General features: G+C 38.1%; 1 protein-coding gene across 4 annotated transcripts in view; it reads right to left on the minus strand.

Moving 5' to 3' along the window:
- ATAD2B (ATPase family AAA domain containing 2B) overlaps window positions 1-22,536 on the minus strand; it is an 85,423-nt gene that overhangs the window by 49,377 nt on the left and 13,510 nt on the right. For all 4 annotated transcript variants that reach the window (XM_054062155.1, XM_054062156.1, XM_054062154.1 and 1 more), the window contains exons 2-14: window positions 17,299-17,453; window positions 15,185-15,231; window positions 14,016-14,169; window positions 11,737-11,839; window positions 10,587-10,695; window positions 8,872-8,988; window positions 7,415-7,490; window positions 5,554-5,652; window positions 4,295-4,406; window positions 3,456-3,571; window positions 2,485-2,659; window positions 1,615-1,703; window positions 61-220 (exon numbers count right to left, since the gene is read on the minus strand). In XM_054062155.1, the coding sequence (XP_053918130.1) occupies window positions 61-220; window positions 1,615-1,703; window positions 2,485-2,659; window positions 3,456-3,571; window positions 4,295-4,406; window positions 5,554-5,652; window positions 7,415-7,490; window positions 8,872-8,988; window positions 10,587-10,695; window positions 11,737-11,839; window positions 14,016-14,169; window positions 15,185-15,231; window positions 17,299-17,453 (1,512 nt within the window). The remainder of the gene's footprint in view (window positions 1-60; window positions 221-1,614; window positions 1,704-2,484; window positions 2,660-3,455; window positions 3,572-4,294; window positions 4,407-5,553; window positions 5,653-7,414; window positions 7,491-8,871; window positions 8,989-10,586; window positions 10,696-11,736; window positions 11,840-14,015; window positions 14,170-15,184; window positions 15,232-17,298; window positions 17,454-22,536) is intronic.

Genomic DNA, 22,536 nt, shown 5'->3' on the forward strand with positions numbered 1-22,536 from the left:
GGCATTCAGATGTTCAATACACTAGAAATGTTAATTAATAATCTCCTTTGTAAGTTTTACCTTTTGATCAGGCAAGTTGAAAAGAAACTCCCTGTCAAAGCGACCAGGTCTCCTGAGTGCGGGATCTATCGAATCCAGTCTGTTTGTAGCACCAATTACAACTATTTCACCTCTATTATCCAGTCCGTCCATGAGGGCAAGAAGAGTAGACACTATAGAACTGAAAGAGTTTGCAAAAAAGAATGTATAAGGAGCATGGCAAGAGTTTTTACTTTTTCAACTGCAACACTCATCATTCTGAAGAAAAAAAGCTAAGTTAAAAAAAAAAGCAGTTGCGTAACTGTTTCGAGCCTCAAAGCCTCGAACCTTTTGATAGCATCAGGATTATAGTTAGTATTATGACTCCAGGAAGGATTATATCAAATTCAAACTTCCTCCTTTAACAGCTTTAGGTAATGAGAGCTCAGGAAGCCATTTACTGCAGCTCAGAACAGTTCTCTCCCACTAACTGTGAGCATTGTCCTGTTTAGAGCAACTGCAGCACGAGGCAGAAGAAAGGCACATCAAGACAAAGCCATGTGTCTCCATAACCTCCTATTCTGCTGGCCCCAAAATTTCCCTCCTGTCCCCCTCAGCTGAGTAGAGGGAGATGTGCACAAACCCGACACCACCTACAGAACGGAAGATACACTAGTATTGCCATAAAAAACACAGTAAAACTGAGATCAGAGGCAGACAGGAAAAAATTCAGCCAGCAGTAAACTGCTGTAAAATGTCTTTTACAAAATGACACAATAGCAACTCAAGACAAGTTTGCACACCATACCACCCAGAATCAAAATGACATGGGTGCTCAATCATTCATAGAACATTACAATCCATCATTTGAGAATGTAATTTTTTTTTTTTCAGCTGGTTATTCTTTTGAGCTGGTAACAGAGCACCTGTTTACAGTACAAAACCAGCAACCAAACAAACAGAAGGCAGTGGAAATCTGGAAGTTGATAATGTGGTTAAAGGGTAATCTGAACTACAATTCTATTCCCAGTCCATCTGAAGAACTTAAAAGGTGTCTTCTGACACCAAAACAAGGCAACAACCTGTCCTTTCTGGTGTAAATGGGCTTAATCAAAAGTAAAACCTTTTCTTGGGAAATGAGTAGAATTACACCTCAGAGATCAACAAGAGGACAGGCTGAAAGAGTTTGTGTTGTTCAGCTCAGAGAAGAGAAGGCTTGGGGGAGACCTTACAGCAGCTTCCATCACTGAAAGGGGCTACAGGAAGGGAGGGACTTTTTCCAAGGGCCTGGAGCGATAGGACGAGGGGGAACGGCTTTAAATTGGAAAGGGAAAGATTTAGATTAGATATTAGGAAGAAATTCTTCACAGCGAGGGTGGGGAGGCCCTGGCCCAGGTTGCCCAGAGCAGTGGTGGCTGTCCCATCCCTGGAGGCACTGGATGAGGCTTGGAGCAGCCTGGGCCAGTGGGAAGTGTCCCTGCCTATGGCAGGGGATGGAACTGCATGGGCTTTGAAGTCCCTTCCAACCCAAACCATTCTGATTCAATGATAATGTAGCGTATACCAAGATAGCAGTAGCATATGAGAAATACATACCTGTGAATCTGATCTTGTCTACTAGAACGAACTGGAGCCAAGCCATCTATTTCATCAAAAAATATTATAGAGGGTCTCATCAAGTATGCCTGGTAGGCAAAAGAAAAAAATTGAATTCACTGTTAATTCATCATTCATCTATCAACACTGAAAATAGTTTATTATAAAGCATTAACATGCTAAACTAACACATATATTGAGACACCTTTGTTTAAAAGCATGCAGTCTGAAAATAAAAGTGAATTTTCATCTACAGTACTTTGTCTGACAAAGAAAAAAAGACTGCATTCTCCTTTGGGTAAGCAAGATGGCACCAGTGTATCAATTTTGCTGTGTGTCAGAGATTCAGGAGAAACTGAGACACAGTTATACTCAGTTACAGAAAACATTATCTTATCTGCTCACAACCTGTTTGTTTAGTCATCTGTGTCTGATAGGAGCTTTTGTTTGTTTGAGCAACTACGTTTCACTGCTTTACGTAGTGTCCATCATTTCCCAAGCCAAATAAGGATATGGGAATATGCATCCAGCAGATGCAATCCTGCATCCTACACTACACAGCATTTATCTTGAAGGTGCCGGTCAAATTCAAACTCATCAATTTAAATATTTTTCTCAATTCTTAATCAAACTATTTTGCTTCATTAACAGACACGTCAAGACACCTGTTCCTCTCAGTTTTCCAAGCAAGGAAAAAATGTTCTCAGCATTCCTTTATTTCTTCATATAAAGATATAATTTGGACAAACCCTGCCCAACTATAGAAACTTACAGGTATTAATTTCAACTGTAAATGATTTTGGCTGCCTAGAACACAAAAAAACCCAACAAACAGAGAAATTATATGAAGAATATGTATTTTCTTCTAACCTGATCAAAAAGGAGTCGAAGCTGACGTTCAGATTCACCAACCCACTTACTGAGACAGTCTGCTCCTTTCCTCATAAAGAAAGCCACCTTTTTGTCTCCTTGACTGCATTCATTAGCTAGAGCTCTAGCTACCAAGGTTTTACCTGTTCCAGGAGGACCATAGAATAAACAGCCCCTGAAGATAAATGGATCAACACAGTCACAAACTTATTTTATGTCTCCTGAAAAACTCCAAGTCAAATTTTATAATGAAGACAGGGAGCCTGGAGAAGAAAGACTTAAGTTCTATTATTATTTAGTGTATTCAACATGACTTCATAAAATCTAAGATTGCTTTATGGTTTCAAATCAGTAAAGCTTTGCTTTGTAGAGAGCATTGATCAAAGGCATATTAAGCTTCGGAAGGATTGCTTCAAACAACTTCAATACCTCCTTAAATATTAAATAAATACTTCCTTAAATATTAAATTTTAAGCAATACTTGAGTCAGATTTTGCTACTTCTTTGTAGAGAAATAATTCCTTTAAATGACAAAAATATTTCAAAATTTTCAATTTACTTAAGATTATTTGTACCCATTTAAATCACACATCAAGATGCCTGATCATTAGAACCATAATATAACATTATTGAGATTACTTCTACAAAAGAAACATCAGCATTTAGCTTGATTTAGAAAAGTATTTCAGAATATACTGGAAAAAAAGGCAAGGTGCTACTTAACAGAACATTTGAGAACTCTTTCTTTGACGCAGTCACAAAGCTTACCTTCCCGACACAAGAAAAATAAACCAGATTTCTGTAACTCTTCATCCTGCTTATTATGTTGTGACAGACAAGTGGGGTAGCAATCACGTAAGTCTATTTAAACTGTAAACACTTCAGGGAAAGAATCAATCTCCTAGGTGTTTTCAAGCATTTTTCAGAGCTTAATAAAATAAAAATACAACAGTAAGCTTGAATACACGTACCTTGGAGGCTGGATTTTGAATTTTTCAAATATTTCTGGATAGAGAAGAGGAAACACTACCATTTCCTTAAGTGCAAGGATATGATGGCTCAGTCCCCCTATACTATCAAATCGCACCTTAGAAAAAAGCAAAGCACACAAAACACACATTGGAACAGCTTTCCACAAAACTACCTTTACTTATAAAATAACATATTTGAAAACAAATCAAAATCAACACTGCACTGACCAATAGGAGTTCCCTGAATTTGGAAAGTGTAAATAATATTGAAGTCAATTCTTGGTTACTCCACATGAGGTTTGTCTGGTAACTGAACCAAGGATTGGACTGATCCATCCCATGGCTGAGAGTATTTTTAAGCTCAAGCACTGCATAATGTGAACGCAGCCAAAGTCCTTCAAGGCAACGGTTCAGCCCTAGTAATAACTCAGCAGCTTCTGCAGAGAATACACTATAAGCTAAAGCACATCATTGTGCCTATAAAGGCACAGAACCTACATGGCCAGCACAGAGTTAACCAACCCAAGTGGTCACCGCTTCTGTTTTCCACGCTCCTCAGCATATCCCAGTTTCTACTATGACAAATAACCACAAATTGATGTTAAACAAAGAAATATAGTAGGGCAATTAACATTTTGGCTTCTTTATAACACGGATGCAGCCTGCTGACTACCTGCAGGCCAAAAGCAAGTGCTTTGCAGCCTAAAGGAATAAACAGATAACAGCTTTGGAAAAAAATTAAAGAAGATAAATTTACTTCAACTCTAACAAGTGGCTGTGGTGAATTCTGCTTACACATAATTGGGGGAAGGAAAATAAAAAGCTTTAACAAAACCTACCGATTTATCGACAATCATAGGGTCAACATCAGCCAAACTCGCTCCAACTTTCACACGCTCTCGCAGGATTCCACTAGCTAAGTCTTCTGCTCTGAAGTTTAATGGCAGACACCTGTTCAACAGCAAAAAAAACACCCCAGCAAATAAATATTGTTCTGTTCTGATCAATTTGCTGGAATGAGAGCAACCAAGAGATTAAATGGCTTCTCCTAATTAAAGAGATGACCTTCGTGGATCAATAAGGTAATCAAAATTAACCTTTTTATTGTGACAATTATTCTTATGTATCAGAAGTTCCTTAAATATAAAGTTTTACATACAGATATTTTAATCTAGAGAACCGGGCTGGACGGACTGTCTTGGTTAAACACAGAAAAACCAACGTTGCCGAAAAGAACAGGACACTCTCTACTAGGAGTGATGAACTGCCCAAGTTCAGTATGGTAAGAAAAGGATTAACAGAACACGGAAAACTGTTTTTTAAAAATATAGTTCATTAGAGTCCACAGGAAGGAAATAAAAATATTTCTTGCAGATCAGCCATAACCTATTTCAGCTTCTTAGTGCACACAAAGAAGCTTTAAAGCCCTACACAGATAATAAATCAGGTCAAATACACAGACAAAAGGAGGAAGAAAGGTACCAGTAATACACAGGTTACACTTGGAGCTACGCTTTTAGTAGTTGGAATTCCTCAAGATGGAAAAGGGAAGAATGTGGCAGGTAGGAAGAGATGGAAAAGAAGATGAGGAAACACTTTCTTCTGTTCAGATTTCCAACCAATGTATCTGTGGCAGTAAGCAAATTTACTGATGTATCTTTATAGATCTTCCACTTTTAGACAGCTGGCGAATAAATGTATGGTCAAAAGAATATGTTTTGGGTGTGTAGAATGCAAGTGTTTTTACACAATAGGAAGAGAGAAGAATTAGAGCTGGTGTTGGAAGGTATCGAGAGTACAGCTGAACTAACAGGGATCAAGTCACACCTAGAATAAAAACCTATTTAACCAACAGAAGTTGTCTTATAACCCAGCTGTATCAAACAGATATTCTCTTCTTTTCATCTTTTTATCAGTACTGCTAATTAGCTACTCGTAAGACTTCAAATTCTATGTCACTATACAACCAGCAATCCTCCTGAACTGTGTGTGCTGGTAATTACAAGCAGAAACAAAAAAGTCTGCAGAACTGATAGAGCTTGTTTTCTGACAAGAAATAAAAACCAAACCCTTCTAAAGACCAACAATGTTTTGATACCTATTTCTTGCTCTGGCCATGCTTTTAGATTTTCTTCTTTCAAAACGTTCTTCATCTGAAGAGGTCGTGTCACTGCTGTGAATGGCATGCTTCTTTCTCCTATTGAAGAAAAACATAAGCATAAAACTCAGTCCTTTTTTTGCAGTAGGATGGCATATTGTGATTCTTTTATAAAAACAAAATTGAAACGGCAAGCATAGTACTGTTCAAGTTTGAGACACGTGCAAATTTTAGTTTTCTTCAGAATTAATTTAATCTGGGAGGGGAACAACATCTTTCACTGCCACGGGGAAATCCGATTTCAGCACAAATATTAATAAACCAGTAGATGCCCATAAGATATGCGGTCCAGCCCATGTTACCTCACAAAGTGTGACTGAGTATTTAGCCAATAAGCTGCTGAGGTTTATCAGGCAGCAAGTGTCCTTAGGAAAGCTCCCGATTGCTTTAAGCATCTCTAATATATCTTCTCACTCAGTTTAATGCCTTCCTCTAAAGAGCTTTTGAAAAAATTCCACATGGTCTCTTTTTAGTATTCATTAATTCAGAACAGAAGAACAGTTTCACAAAAACCTGTCCTGTAGTTTAACTTTGATGTGAATCTAAGTGAAATTACTATTTAAAGTTGACACAAACAATTTCTTATTTTACTATGACACTATTCCAGAAAACTGAGTATTTCAGAAACATTAGAGAATGAACATCCGATCTCCTGTACAAAAAGGTGTTCAGTTTGATATCACCTTGAAAAAAGGCACTTTTTTTCATTTTTAGTGACCATAGTGAGTTGTGTCATTTGTATGAACACGATAATGCACTGAGGAGCCACTTTTTGCCAAAGGTCAGTTTTATTGTTCAATGACCAAAAATTAGGTCCATTTAAAAATATTTCAAAGTGAGTATTATGCAATTAGGAAGAATTCTTATGACAGCGTCCTGACAAGGAGAGATAAAATGAGAGCGGTGCAGTAAGCATGCTAAAAGTGAAGGGATAATAGAGTTCATGCTCTCTGTATCTTTATAGCAAGTACAAATCCTGAGATTATCCAACAAAATATCGCTTTATGCACTTTATATCACAAAATGCACTTCAGGGGAAAAAAATGCTGTGCAGAATTAAATGCTTTCATTTAAATTACAAAGAAACTTGTAGAATCATAAGATTTTGGTATTATTTTATCAACTTTTCATATTTTCACTATGCCATTAAATTGAGCAATCGGATGACTTTCAGCCGAGAGCAGCATTAGTTTACTTGGCTTCTGCTCACGGACAGATTTATCTTTGTGAAGTTTTAAGTGAGTTTACTTTTTCAAAAATGTATTAAAGTCTGATCTCATCTATTTTGCTAAACAAAGCCTATCAACAGTTTCCAAGACAACATGGAACTATTCAACTCCTTTGACATGACGATAAGAGTCAAGAGTGACAATTGGTAATTGTTAATAATACTTGGCTGGAATGTGAACTGGAAAAAAACAAAAAACATTAGCCTGATTTGTTTACTTTTGTAGAATAGAAAGAGGATACTTGTTAAACTGCTCCTTCGGATTTAAACGCTAAATATATGCCCTTACAGAAAAAGCTACAGTGTGCAATGTGCAACTCTCTCTGCAGTATTTGTTGCAGGGCTGTTTCCATTCTGTTTATCGCAAAGCTTCTCCTGGCATGATGAAGTGCTATGAAAGTCATTTTTGTACAGGACCTGAACCCAAGATACAAATAAAGACTCGCGCACGTGCGTGGATCGCACGTGCGTGGATGAACTGTACAACCACTCAAGAACATTTTGAAAATCCAAAGCTAATGGAAATGTACTAAAGGAGAGTAAACAATTACCCACCAAAAGACTGACATTTACCTGATATGGCTTCTTCTCGCAGGAGATCTGTGAATGTCAAACAGTGCATTCTCTCTCTTTTTCTGATGAGCTGGCACTGAGTAAGAGAAGTTTGAGCTTTGTAATATAAATTACAGAACAATTATAAACTGATCTAAATGCAGCACAAAAGTGCTAGATTATTACTCTACCAATAATGTTATCTCTGGTTTCTCCAGAAGCTCAAATTAAGAAAAGAACTGGGGGGGGGGGGGGGTAGAAGGAAATCAAACCTCTTGCATTTTATTTCACTACCATACGTGGTTTGATACAGTCATGGGAAATAGCCTCAGCCTCCTCAAAGCATCACAGCTATGACTATCAGAGCACTGATCGTAATTCCTTCAGGGCACCAGCATTCTTAATTTCTTTACAGGACATGAAACTCCATACAGAAACCTCTGCACAGCTGAATATGACATATCTCGAAACTTCTCTTAACAAATAAATCACAGCATTTCCCTATCAAAGTCTTAATTTCCAAGTTGCTTTAAGACACAGCACAGTGCGTGCACCACTGTAACCTAAACCAAACATGCACAGAATACATTATTTCAAACAGAAGTATTAAAAGGCTCCTGTACGGATCACTGAAGGCATGTCCTATGAGGAGTAGCCAAGGACACTGAGTGCATCTAGTTCGGAGAAAAGGAGGCTGAGGGGTGACCTCGTTGCTCTCTACAGCTTCCTTAGGAGGGGAAATGGAAAAGGAGGTGCCTCTTCTCCCTGTTATTCAGGTAGGAATGGTTCAAAACTACGCCAGAGGAATGTAGACTGGCCATTAGGAGCATTTCTTTACTGAGAAGGTGATCAAACACTGGAAAAGGGTTCCTGGAGGTGGCCGATGCCCCATGCCTGTCAGTGGCGGAGACTCATTTGGACGATACCCTTAATAACGTGCTTTAACTTCTGGTCAGCCCTAAAGAGGTCAGGCAGTTGGACTGGGTGATCGCTGTAGGTCCCTTCCAACTGAAACAGTCTAGCCTAGTCTCAATTTCTCATCTAGACAAGATGAGGCAACTGCTGCTATGCAATTTAACTAGAGTTATGAATTAGGCTTACCGTTCAAGAAGCAGACATAACAGTAATTATTTTTTTCAACATAATTATCTAATTTATTAGATTGCTTTCCAAATTCAACTGCCGCCAACTATTTCTTGACATAAAACCCATTCACCTCCAACCCTAAGGCCAGCACACGGCAGTACTTGCAACGTTCAATGAGGCAGCAATACCAGCACCTCTGGCAAATCGATAAGATTATGCTCAGTAGTCATATTCATACGGTGAACAAAAACAGAGGCAAGACAGAAGTCACTCATGCTGCATGGGAACTCTGCCAGGGTGAAGAACAGTCACCCAACTTTTCCCTTCCCACATCCCTGGTATTCTTGGAGGTCAGAAGAGCAGAACTGCACAAGCCCTGTCTGGTTTCTCACCTATTGGAGGGGCCTGGTATCTTTCAACAGTTTTTCTCTGTCTGAGATTATATGGCCGATCATTTTCTTCTCCTTCGGCCTCTTCTACTTCCATATCTCCATCTTCTTCCTGAGACTCTGTTGAGGGAAGAGAATATTTTCAGAACACTTCTACTTGACGCAAGAGCCATCTTCATCCTAAAAATTAACATTTTAAGGGCTACTGACAATTATTATCCTCCTATTAATTCACACTAATTGGCAAACCACTGGAAATTTGAAGATCAAGGTAAGTACAGAGCAGATTGTCAAACTTCCTTCTAATTTCCCACAGAAGGTCCTGGGAAAGCAATAGAAAGAAAAATAAATGTAGTCAATTTAATATCAGTTGTAAAGTACTCGAATGTCGCTTCCATCCACTATCTTCTTCCTTCGATAATTATCCTTCAAATTAAGAATAATGTCATTCCTCTCACTCTTTTCCCATAGGAGCCTCAGAAAATGAAGTATTTGACAGAGCATGAAAACAGGTACAACTTTACGATTCACAGTATAATCTTTACACAAAGCAGATAAACACATCGTTTAAAGGTACAGCCAAGATTCATCTATATACAAGATCAGTATTTCCATCCACGGATCTCAGAATTAAGACTGAATTCTTATTAACTGGGACAGACCATACCTCCTACGGCAGCTGCAGTTCAAAATCCAGACACACTACACAAAACCCTGTATAAATCCCTGAAGTCTGATTTCTTGAGGAAGCCAAGTGTTCTGTGGATCGCACCATCAAAATTAGCCATAATCTCTTCTTCCTCAATACTTTTTGAACCTACTGGCCAGTTTCATCCAAATTTTTAAAGGAAGGTAGAACTTCAAACACAGTTGAATGTCTACAAGCTTTCTAACATTCAGTGGATAGAAAACAGACTTTAATTAATATCTTTCCCAAAGGAAGATATGCAGAACTTTTAAAGGCTTGTGGGGAAAGGACCAGGGGGAATGGGTATAAACTGGAGAGAGGCAGATTTAGACTGGAAAATAGAAAGAATTTCTTCACTATGAGAGTGGTGAGGCCCTGGCCCAGGTTGCCCAGGGAAGCTGTGGCTGCCCCATCCCTGGAGGTGTTCAAGGCCTGGTTGGATGGGCCCTTAGGCAGCCTGAGCCAGTGGGATGTCCCTGCCCATGGCAGGGGGGTTGGAACCAGATGATCTTTAAGGTCCCTTCCAACCCAAACTATCCTATGATATTATGATACTATGAACTGCCTATTACACATTCTTCCTGTCAACTGTCACCCAGCATATGAGAAATACAGAGTCAGATCATGTATAGTCCTAGATTTTACACACCATTTCCTTGCTTCCACCGAAGGATTGTTACAGGGAATAGAAGGAAAGCTCCAACTGCTTAGTGTTACAGAAAACAGGAGTAAGGGAACACAGTATATGTAGAAACTAGGCTTTTTTTTTGCTACTTCCAGATAAACTTGCTTTTGTTTAAATAAAACTACACAGACATCCCCCATTTAAAAAAAAATATAGAGCTCTCCTTCTGAAGAAATCCTTCAGTCTGTATTTATTTACAATATTCTTGTTAATTGGCCTATTTAATAACTCCAAATCCCAATCCAAAACTAAATTACTTTCTGTAGTGTAATATATTGCTATACTATGTCGAGGAGGGCTTTGTTTTGTGACAGATAGACCCTTACAATTCTTTGCAGTCCATACCTTCTTCTTCCCCTTCTGTGGACACTTCATGGTGGTCCTGAATCCCATAGCTATTTCTCCTCAGTGATTTCCTTCTTCTTTTCACTCGAGAATACATATCCATGTTTTCCTGGAATAAAAGTCACATACATTCCTATCAGTACTTTCCCCGTGTCGCCGACACAATCTCTAGCTCCAAGCCTTTTTCCAACAAAGCCCTGCAAAGGTAGACTACAAAACAACTATAATTTAACAGGTGGTAAAATAAGTCTCTCTGATAATACCTAGTCCATCTAATACATACTCAACATCAGTATCAAGCTGGTTTAGGGAACAAAGTGGATGACAGTCCCTGGTCCTGTTTTCAGACTACCAGAACGTACTTCAAACCAAAGGAGAACCAGCACAGTACATCATGACAGCATGGCAGTCAAAATTAATCAACAGAGAAATTATGATTTGGTATATTAGGGTGATTCTCCCTCTCTACTCCGCTCTCATGAGATCTCACCTGCAGTCCTATGTCCAGCTCTGGAATCCCAAACATAAGAAGGATATGGAACTGCTGGAATGGGTCCAGAGGAGGTACTAAGATATCAGAGGAATGGAGCAGCTCTGCTATGAGAACAGGCTGAGAGGGTTGGGGTTGTTCAGCCTGGAGAAGAAAAGGCTCTGCGGAGACCTTAGAGCAGCTTCCAGTACCTGAAGGGGCTACAGGAAAGCTGGGGAGGGACTTTTTACAAGGACATGGAGCGATAAGATAAGTGGGAATGGCTTTAAATTAGAAAGGGGAAGATTTAGATTAAGACATCAAGAAGAAATTCTTCGCAGTGAGGGTGGCGAGACCTTGGCCCAGGTCGCCCAGGGAAGCTGTGGCTGCCCCATCTCTGGAGGTGTTCAAGGTCAGGTTGGACGGGGCTTTGAGTGTCTGCTCCAGTGGGAGGTGTCCCTGCCCATGGCAGGGGGCTGGAACTGGATAGGCTTTAAGGGCCCTTCCAACCCAATATTCCACGATATATCTGTGATTTCTTTTCTGAATTTGAGTTTATCCAGTTTTTTTAATATCATTCACTGAAGAGGATCTTAAACCTTGACAAATGTATGAAGACTGAAAAAACAAACACGCTCACAATACTACTTTTATCCAAGACTTGAGACACTGTGCACTTACAAATTCCGTGTCTGTCCACATTCGTAGTCGTTCTACTTCCCCAGATCTCCTGTTTCTCCTGATGTTAATATTATCCATTTCCTGTAGGACAGCTTCAGCAGTACTAAAATGTATGCAACAGTTAACACAAAAAACCTCAGTCTTAGAACAGCAGACATGCAGAACTTCTTACATAGCACCCAACCACGTGACATCTCTAATTCTATGGTCCGTTAGGGTTATTCCAAAGTCTACAAGTCAACTAAATAAACAAACGAATTAAAATCTGAAAATTTTAGGATAGCTACAAATTAACTACAAACCCAACCATAGTAAAGAAAACTGGAAGATGAATCTACAGGATATAAACTAAGGAGTAGGCGAAAGAAGAAATGCTGATGCTTATTCAAATCTGGAGTTCAAATCAGGCTGCAGTATTTTACAAGAACATTTGAATAACTTTTTTTTTGCTCAGTGTAAATTGTAGCACATAAATTTCCAACTGCTTGAATGTTAGATTAGGATTCAAGCAAGATTGCAGAATAAGAAAGCAGAGCTTTTTACCTACGTGATTATAGTAATGGGAAAGCCTCCACCCCATAAGCTTTACAGCTTCTGACCGGCTTCAGAAAGACACTAATACACACAGGATTTTTTTGTTGTTGTTTTAAATGTTGAATCAATAACCCCTAGAATTTCATCATTCATTATATGACCTCACTACTCTACCATCTCTCATCCATTATTTAATTAGTCTACATTTTCATCATCTGAACTATTTGTAAACAACTCTCAAAACAATGGTGGTGTATAAACAATAACCTTGACGAAGATGCTTCATTGCTAAGGAGAAAACAGCGTCAGCCAGGCCAAGTCAGTTATTTGGCTGCCTATCCTGAACACCTGGTTGCTTGCTCACTACGGTGACTGTGGTAGATTTCCACTGGAATTCTACTGTAATTGTATAATAACTGTAAGAAGGAAGAAACTTTAGCTTCCTTTTTTGAAGCTGTTTCAAAGTCAAACTAAGGGGTGAAATCCTGCTTAAAAAGAAGTTCTGATGACAGAAGTCAGTAAAGTCAGAATTTCCTTATAAGCACCACTCTCAATTTTAAACATTTTTTTCTAAATTCTCTGTGATGTGCAACAAAATCCCTTCAGGTGAAATCACACTGCAGTTTGTTATGCAAAAAAAATAGGGTTGGAGGGGACCTCAAGCAGTCTATGTGCTCTGCCAGGCAAAAACTACAAAATACCTAAATAATTCCTGACACAATTGTCTAATCTGTTCTTAAAAACCTCCAACAATTATGGGACAGACTGTTATAAGTTTGTATATAGACTTCAGTACCATGATCTTATCAAATTACAATCTTCATGGTAGACTTTTTCCTACTGTTGATGAGAAGAGGGAGGTTCAACCGCTACTAGAAAAATAAATGTAACTCAATATAAATGTGTAAACCGATACCAAGAAGTTACTGAGTAAGTTGAAAAAGAAAATTAAATTAATAAAGGAGTCATCCGAACACATTTAACAATAAAGATGATAGTTGGCAATTAAATGCTTATGTTTAAATATTTTTCCAAGCACTAGAGCAAGTCATCTTTCACAGAGGTGACTATTAAAACCCATTTTACAGGTGGGAAAATGGAGACAGATTAAGTGATTTGTCCAGGGCCATGCAGAAATCGTATTTCAAGAAAAGTCTCTCTGGCTCCCATTCCTGTGCTCAGACCAGACCGTGCCTCCCTCTCTGACCTACTTTGTCTGCACAGTAAATGTCAAAAAAGTGACACCCACCCTTTGTGAATTAATAACAAATGGCAAAGAAAACAAAAAACAACAAAAAAAGAAAGCTACAAACTTTTGATACTTTATGATTCAAATCATACAAGCAAAATCTAGGAAGCTTCCAAGCATTCTTGCTATCACCAGTTTACATCACATTTAAGGTATCACTACATGAACAGGTTACCAAGAAACAAACTAGGGTGTGGATTTACAGCACGTCAGCTGCTCTGCAATAACTGTCAACTTACAGTTTTATCCAGGTGTAAACACAAAGTAGCTTACTCCTCAATGAAAGTCTGGAAAGCTGCTTTGCATTTAGAGCATGGATCGCACCAGCAGTTACAGCAGAGCACCCAGCCTGTAACTCAAACCACAATCTGGCTTGCCTTGACGTTAATGCATCCCCACAGTAAAACACGCAGACAGCACTGGAAGACAGGGTTTTCTAACGTTTTACAAAATCATTAAGATGCTTTGTGAATACAACTGAAGTGTCCCCACATACCTGTTTACTAGCTGATCAAACAATAAACTCTGATTCAAAGTTTCAAATCTGTTTTTCCTGGACCGACAACTTTTTCTGACTTCTATATCTCCGTTTATGCAAGCATGGTCCCCATCTCCCTTTTTTTCCCCTCGAAGGGGGTGGCTTTTGAGAGCTAAGAGAAATTTGTATTACTACTTCAAAATGCAGGAAACAACATTTTCACAAACAAGAATTAAGAAAGAAAATACTTAGCAAGGACAATAAACCAAATGTTATTACGGAGCACAGTACGAGCACCCTTATATTCACTAAAGAAATACATTCTTTAAATTCCTATCAAAGTTGTTTTACAAGCTATTTCTTCAGACTTGAGCTTGTTTCCTTACAGGAAAATCTTATTCTATGATGAAAATTTGGCATTCAAATACCCATTCAATATTTTTAAGTCAACATCAATACTATAATTCTTAAGTCTTTCAAATACAGAATCAAAAGGACAGATACAACACATTGATTTCACAAGCAAATCTATAGCAGCTACTCTGTACAGTGCCAAACAAAGAGGGATTCCACTTCTGATTGTTCCTTAGGCACCACAATAAATCATACAAACACCAAAGAAGCTTAATGAATTAATGCTTACATAGAGTCAACACAGAACTAAAGGAGACAGAATTGATGAAACAGGGACATGAAAGTGGTTTTAGCTGAGAAATGCAACGGGATGGCAGGTTAGTAAAGCACAAGCATTTAGGAAAACTGCTCCAGGTAGCAGGAGCTGCAGACAAGGCAGGTCTCTATGAAGCAATAGTAGTGTTAAGTAATGCTAAGATCCACAGAAGGCCAAATTTTAAATGAGCAAAGTGAGTAAGTAAATTAAAGAGACCAGCTGGGATAGGAAGGCCAAAATTAGTTCATAAGAGTAAATTTGGGAATTAAAGAGAACATCAAGATCATGGCCAAGAGGTCTGAATTGAGAAGAGAAATGGAATTTCATCTAAGAATGTTCCCAGTGTCCACAGAGAGCATCCAGGATGCTAACAGAAGAAAACTGGGCCAATACAGTAACTTTTCTGGTCAAAATGGTCAGAGTAATAGTTATTAAGAATATATGCAACTGAAAATCATTGACATAAAACTGTTAAATGTAAAAGTAGATACAAAAGGGTCCGCTGTAAGACACTTACATAAGCTACGTCCATTTGGTAGTGTAGCCCCAGGCTGAGAAGTTAACCTAGGAAACAAGTATTCGAGAGACAAGTGATGTTAAATTTGGCCAACCAAAATCACACAGTGAAAATACAACTTTAACACAGAGTATTATGCAACACGCTGTTACCTAGAAACCTTTGTGACAGGTAGCCTCTTAAGAGCCTGCTTGATGCCCAACAAAGTGAGGACGAAGTTATCAAATACCAATTATATTAATCCCCCCAATTATCTTGGCCATCTCTTATTACTCCCTCCAATGTTCCTTAATGCCATGTCCCACTACCACCTCTCCTTTTAAGTTTCAGAGCAGGATCTTCATATAAGTCTTCAAAGGCAATTATCGTTCAAACACTATACTAGCGGAAAGACAAAAAGTTGTTTTGTACTCACAGAAAAAGAATAAATTTAACAAAATTACCAACTCAAGTGAATGGGATTTTTTTTTAATCACCACTGATATGCAAAAAAAGGAAATAAATACGGCAAAAGGAAACAAAATATTTTTTTATCTCTTCTCCACCCTCAGAAACACTAAGTACTTCCCACACAAGTGAGCTCTATTTACTGACCAGTACTGGATAGAGAGGAGCTACTTGTTCACAAACTAGAAAGCTTAAAATGAATTTGGTGCAAAAGAGAAAAGGAGGGAAAGTCTTAATAATACCAAATGCAAGCTGAGCTTAAATGTGACCAAGAGTTTTACAACGAGTTCAACTCAGGGGCACAGAAAATGTAGGCTTTGCTATCGTTTTCCTAAGAAATCTGTTACAAATCCTTACAAAACAAAGGGAATTGAAGGATTTTTGCAAGAGTTGGGTAGCAACACAGAAAACTGCGTTTACAAAACTCACATCCACATCCAATTTTCCAGTAACATTCTTCTGGTCAGATATTATAAGTATTTTAGAAACCACAACTGAAGAACTGAAATTTGATTATAATAAAGGTTTAGCAATAAAACTTTTGGGAAAAGTCATCACAATTAGGCACAGCACTTTGGATTTTGTCAGAAAAGAACCCAAAAAGACCTCAGATGCAAAGACACATCACAGTGGGTTCTACATAAAATACAACATGAGTTTCAGTGTCCTGGCCCAAATTTCAGAGGCCAGGATTTGAGACCACGATCTAAATCCTCCCAGCCACATTAAATATTTGGTTTTGCCTTAGCAATTCTAACAGGGACAGCACAAGTCTTCACTTTAAACAAAACTAAGAGAAGGTGCATGAGTTTCAATACATTTCCAGATCACCCTGGTACATAATAGATTATATTTAATTTATTCTGTTTTAGAAGGGAAAAGGGGAGATATACTTTTAAGATTTCCAGACCATTCTATGATTTACGGTTTTTAAATATACTTCATTCTAGCAGACGACAGTCCAGTAGTGAATTACAGTCATTCTTACATACAAAGTGTTGCAAGGATGATTTGCAGATAAATATGAAATGTGTATCTACAAAAGAATCAGTATTGACTGAAAGTTCATGTCCCAGGAATACACTCTCTATGCTGTTTCTTAATTACTTGTAATCACTGAAGAACCTTATGAAGACAAGAATGCTTAATCAGTTATAAAATTAAACAAATTACTTCAGAGTTATAAAAAATATTGTAGGACTGAGGCTACATTGAATAAAATTCCGTAATTTACTTCAGCCCTTATAACCAAACAGGGAAGACAGTCTGAAAACAACAACAGAAAGGAAGAAACTTGACCATTATACATTTCCTGAAGATGATGATAATGCTGATTTCCTAATTAAAATGCCATGTCTTCTTACAGCTTGAGTACATAAAAATACCAATTAAGGCACTAAATTTGGATGCATCAAGAATCTAGAATTCAGACTGCATCTCAAATAAAATTGCTTTCCATTTTTGCTCAAATTTGCAAAGAACAGAAACACAGATTACAAGCCTCACACAACGCAGATCCCAGAGTCTTAAGAAAATTGTATGAAAATAACACACTTCAAAAGCATACACTTGAGTGTGAGCTGCTGCTCGCTAGAGAAACAGCACAAGTGGGTTAGCAATACAGGGAAAATGTGTAAAACTTCGTTTTTCTCTTGGCATCAAATTACCTGGACTGTCCAGCTGAGATGCTCCATTCCTCTCGCTGCCCAGAACTGCGTGATTTTGATTTGTCTTTGCACACAGGATCAGCATGTTTTGAGGTACGTTTGGCGGGAGGAGATATGTGGCTATCGCTCAAACTAGCATCACTACCTTCATCTTTCTGAAAAGGAAAAAAGAAGCAGACCTTACTTAATTGATTCATTTGTTTATATCTTTACAGAAAAAGAAGAAAGGGAAGTCCTTTCTTCTCCTATCAAACACCTAGTAACCACCTTCTGTGAAATATTTAAAATGTTTATTCTGAAAACATTACTGAAACTACTATAATATTTCATTTTAAATATTAACCTTTTCTATCATAGCTTTCATTTATTTCTGAACAAGCACTTTGTTTCCCTAACCCCCGTTTTTTTGTCCAACATACATGACTGCTACTCGTGCCCTACTTGCAGAAGAACCAAAAGCGCAATAAAGAGAAAAAAGGGCTGAGAAAAATTAAGATATGTCAAAAACACAGCATGAATTTATTCCACTGACATAATTTTTGTCCTTAAAATGCTTTAACAGACACGTTATGTTCTTCCTTCTTGTAAGAATTCTACAATACTTTCTGATCATCTTCAGACTAGCAAACACACAGCTAAGAGTAACTGAAAGAGGACTTTACACTTCTACAGCAGTGTTTGTCTCATGTGTTCAGTAACAGCATGATACACACTGACAACATCAGTATTAAAGACCTTAAGAAGCACCTAAACACTAAGTTTTTTCTGTTGTGCTTATCACAGGAAACGTAGACAGAAATTCAAAGATAGTAGCAAGGGATTACTTCAGAGCTCTATGAGAGAAGTGGGCAAGCAGGAAACTTTGGAGAATCTGCTTCTGTTAAGGTGAACTACAAAAGCAAATCAACATTCTATAAACCACAAACTTTAGCTCATGAAAAACAGCCTTAAAAAAAACTAAATAACCTCTCTTGCAACAACAGAGAAACCAATTTCTGAATATGAAGGTCCAGGAATTGTCCTTAGGCACCCAAACTAAAACCAAAAGATCATTTCACTCATATGCAAGGAGCTGATCACAGAAGTCCTATTTATTCATCACACTTACTAACAACCTGATTTGTACTCCAAATAATTCAACATCATGATGTATTCAGTATTCAGGAATATTTTAAAAAGTGGGCTTTCTCCTAAAAGAGGAAGCCAGCCTATCACAATCACAGCACAGTCTGTAGCAAGCGGTAAAGCCCGAATAAATCCAAATGCAGTGGTGCAGTTCGACAAATTGGCTCAGAACCATGGCACCCAGGGGTTGGCCCATGCACTCCCCTGCCTGGCTACACGGTGCTACTCCAGACTCCTTGGGTCTTCTGATGTTGCTCTGGCATCCCCCAAATCAAATCAGCTCCCTACAGCTTCAAAAGGTTCCTTGGCTTCTGTTAGAGAAGCTTCCTGCCTGGTTAGGGAGCAGAAAGATTTCAATGATGGATCAGACAAGTACAAAAGATAGTGCAAGTTAAAAAACACAAGGTGAGAACAAGACAACAGTCTGCAGGAACAGAAAGCTGTGAGTGAAATGGGCTGCCCGCATCATGTCTGAACATTTATTTTAAGATACTACATAGAAAAATATTTTATAGAAACATATATCCCTTTTCTACATATTTAAACAAATAATATCTAATATTAAATATTTACCATATTTGTTAATTTATTAGTAGTATTATATTTGTTACTATTAATGCCTTCTATTATAGCATTTATTATTATTACATAGTATTCGTTATGACATAGTATTTATTTATTATGATGTAGTATTTATTTATTATGATGTAGTATTTATTTATTATGATGTAGTATTTATTTATTATGACATGGTATTTTTCTATTATTATAACATGGTATTTATTTATTATTATGACATGGTATTTATTTACTGAATAGGTCAGGTGTGATTTTTATTTATACTATAAACACTAGTATAATCAAAGGTATTTACAAAAAATGCTAACTACTATAAACTAGCACTAAACACTAACCAGTCCATGTTTACACCTCCTTTTAAAAGGGGCTTTAACTTTGACAATTGAAAGCCTGCAAAGCTAAATCCAGGGAAAGTAAGAAGTCTCTATCACAATTCAATATTAACAATCATTTAACCCTAGTAAAACAAAATGAAACAAAACTTACATTTTTTTTTCTCCCTCATTCTCTCTCTTCTTCAGGAAGATCATCAGTGTAACTCAATATCTACACTAGAAGACCATAATTAAAACTTCAAATAAGGTAAGGCTAGACTTGGGAGCTAAAACTAAGACTCAAAGCGGTCGCAGAGGCAGCCACCACCACTCCTTCCTGCAGAACACCAGCACCTCACGCAGCACTGAAATCCACACGCAGCCACCCAGCTGGATTCCAGTACACTCGGTAATTACAATACTTTCCACAACATTTTAGTGGTGTCCATATTCGTTTCTGAATACTGTAACTGTAAGCACTTGTGTATGTCCTTTTTGCTTTAATCAGCCACGAGTTTATTTGCGGACGTAGAGACGCTGAGTCAATTTTAGTAACTGCTTTCTGAAGTTACAAGAGCTACTCTGCGCAGGACTGAGGCAAAGTTTCAAGGTAAGCCACAGAACCAGTTTTAAACCGGCTAGGCAAGACACAGAAAATGAAGTTAAGGAAGAGGAACAAGCACAAAATGAACCTTTATAAGGGCTAACATTAAAGCTATTTTGCGAGGAGTGAAATTAATAATGCATAGGTTCCTATACTCCATCTCTAGCCCTTCCCATGCAAAAATTCTAACTCCTTCTGGCTCTCCTATGATCACCTTTCTCTGCATTTTGTCCAGCTCCCTACCTCTAGTCCCAAGTCTCAAAATCAGCTAATATTCCTTGTCTGTCCTGTCTATTTACCAGTAGAAGGCAACACAGTGATGTAGTGGTGACTTCCGAGCTACGTGCATGCCACACGCTCAGCTGGCGGGTGAAACAAAATGTTAGCAATTAACATGGAGACAAAATCTGCTCCTTCAGGTCTCTCTCTCTGCTACCGAGTTACTAACAGTCACAAAATCAATAAAAGCTGAGTATCTTTGAGATCTTGAATATTGTCCAACAAACAGATACTAGCCAACAGCTTCAAAAACTGGATGGGCAGGCTAACAGTCAATGTGATCGTATCAGTGCAGCTGCCTAAGGAACAACAAGGCTTTACTCAACAGAGGCAATAATTTCTGGTTATTCTTTGCTTAGGATAGTTGAGCCTCATTTGCCTGCGTATTAACTCTACAAAGGAACTTATCAAGTACAAAGTAAGTCTAAATTTTAAGACAGTCCCGCCCAAACACTACCTTAAGTCAGCACACTGGTTGTAGAAGACGCCTTAACAGAAAAAAACGTTTTGCTGTGAAGTAGCGGCAATGTTACTACAATGACAAATCATTGAAATTTTAAATATATTAATAAGAATCCAAGCTCCATTTTCCAGTTAACAGTCTTAGAAATTCAGGCTCTATGGAATCAAATCATATACTGCCTTCCAGAATGTTCACCTACCTACAGTAAAATATGGAGATGGAGCTTTCATAACACTCAAGAGATCAGCCAGACTGGGATATGCTACAACAAGAAAAGAAATTAGCTTCAATTTGAGAAGCCTTTACAGAGAGCAGCCGACCCACTGCTTCCTTCTGCTCCTAGCAAAGGAGGTCTAACGATGCCACTGCATTCTGCTTGCTCCCTCAAGTAACCGGATCTCAAACCATTCATACCTTTACTGATTAAAAATAGCACTTCAGTTTCAACCCAGAGACTTATTACTTAACAGTACACATCATGAAAATGGGACTAGTGAGAGAAATGTGTGATACAAGCATCAATCTTAAAAAATTAAGGAATTAATAATGGAACTGCAGAAGTAAGAACCAATGCACTGAACTCAAAGCTCCTAATGAAACATCGGCACTGAAGGAAATGCATTCACATGCTGAGAGAATGCAGAGAATATGAATTAATAAAATCTTAATCATGTCAGACATTGCCTGAAAGAATACACAAAGGAAAAGCAAGCAAAGAATAATCAAAAAAATGAGTTTACGTAGCATCAGGAAGTACAAACAGGTAAACAAAATTTAGCATAACTGTATTGATCTAACAGAAATGAGACCCAACAAAATCCAGCTGTGATCCAGCACAACCAGAACCCAGCACAGCTTCTTATGGAAGCACTCTCACTAATAAAATGAGTAAGGAAATAATTGGAGTTAACAGGATACCGCCCATGGTCTAGACAGGCAAAACACACATCTTCATTATCTTCAGATACAGGAGTGAAGCGGAATGCAACAGCTGAGTGCAGCCTGCAACTTAGCTGCTGAGCTAAGATTCAACAGCAAGAGTCCTGCAGAGGTAGCAGGTAACTCTGGCAACACACCCTCACTGAAAGCAGCTGAAGGATGGTAGTGAAGAATGTAGAAACAGAATCTAAAATGAGTAAGTAAAAAAGCAACAAAATAAATACAGCTGCATAGTTCTGTTTTCTCTATTTTGCATGAAAACAAAAAAGATGGAAAAAAATGTTCATTATAATACATGTATTCATGAACAAGCTACAAAAACACTGATATAATATTTAGTCTCTTCTATATGCATCCCTAAAGTACAAAATAATAATTTGATACTCACAGAGCTTTATATATAACCCGTAGAGACAAGTCCTTAAGTTTTGAAAGGACACAAACTAGAATTATCAATTAATAAAACTGACTTCTTCCTTTTCAGTGACTACAAAGGAAAAAAAATGACCACATCAATATGGTCTTTCAACATGACCTAAGGACACACATGCCAAGGGAGCCCTTCCCGTCAAGGGCTTGCCTTCCGGTATATCACAGGGATCATAAAGCCAAAGCACGGCAGCTGATTCATTTTTAAGTTAAAATACAAAGATGACTTCTAGCATAGTGCAGGGGAGACAAGGAGTTGGGGGGTGTATCTTTGGGTCTTTAAGTTTAATTTCCTGGCCAAGAGACTATCCAAAGAACTCCACAGTACACTGTTGGTCTGACATCCCAGGATAACCATAATCCAGCGATCTTGGTAGCACAGGATGAGCAGGAACCATCTCTACCACCATCATCTCCACGTACCTGAATGCAAGTTCATTGAGTTTCTGAGTAAGGGATGAGGTAACAGTCAAACCACAACCACACCTCGCAGTTTCTGAAAGAGA

The sequence above is a fragment of the Cuculus canorus genome, chromosome 3 (assembly GCF_017976375.1).
Source record: "Cuculus canorus isolate bCucCan1 chromosome 3, bCucCan1.pri, whole genome shotgun sequence".
Taxonomy (NCBI): Eukaryota; Metazoa; Chordata; class Aves; order Cuculiformes; family Cuculidae; genus Cuculus; species Cuculus canorus.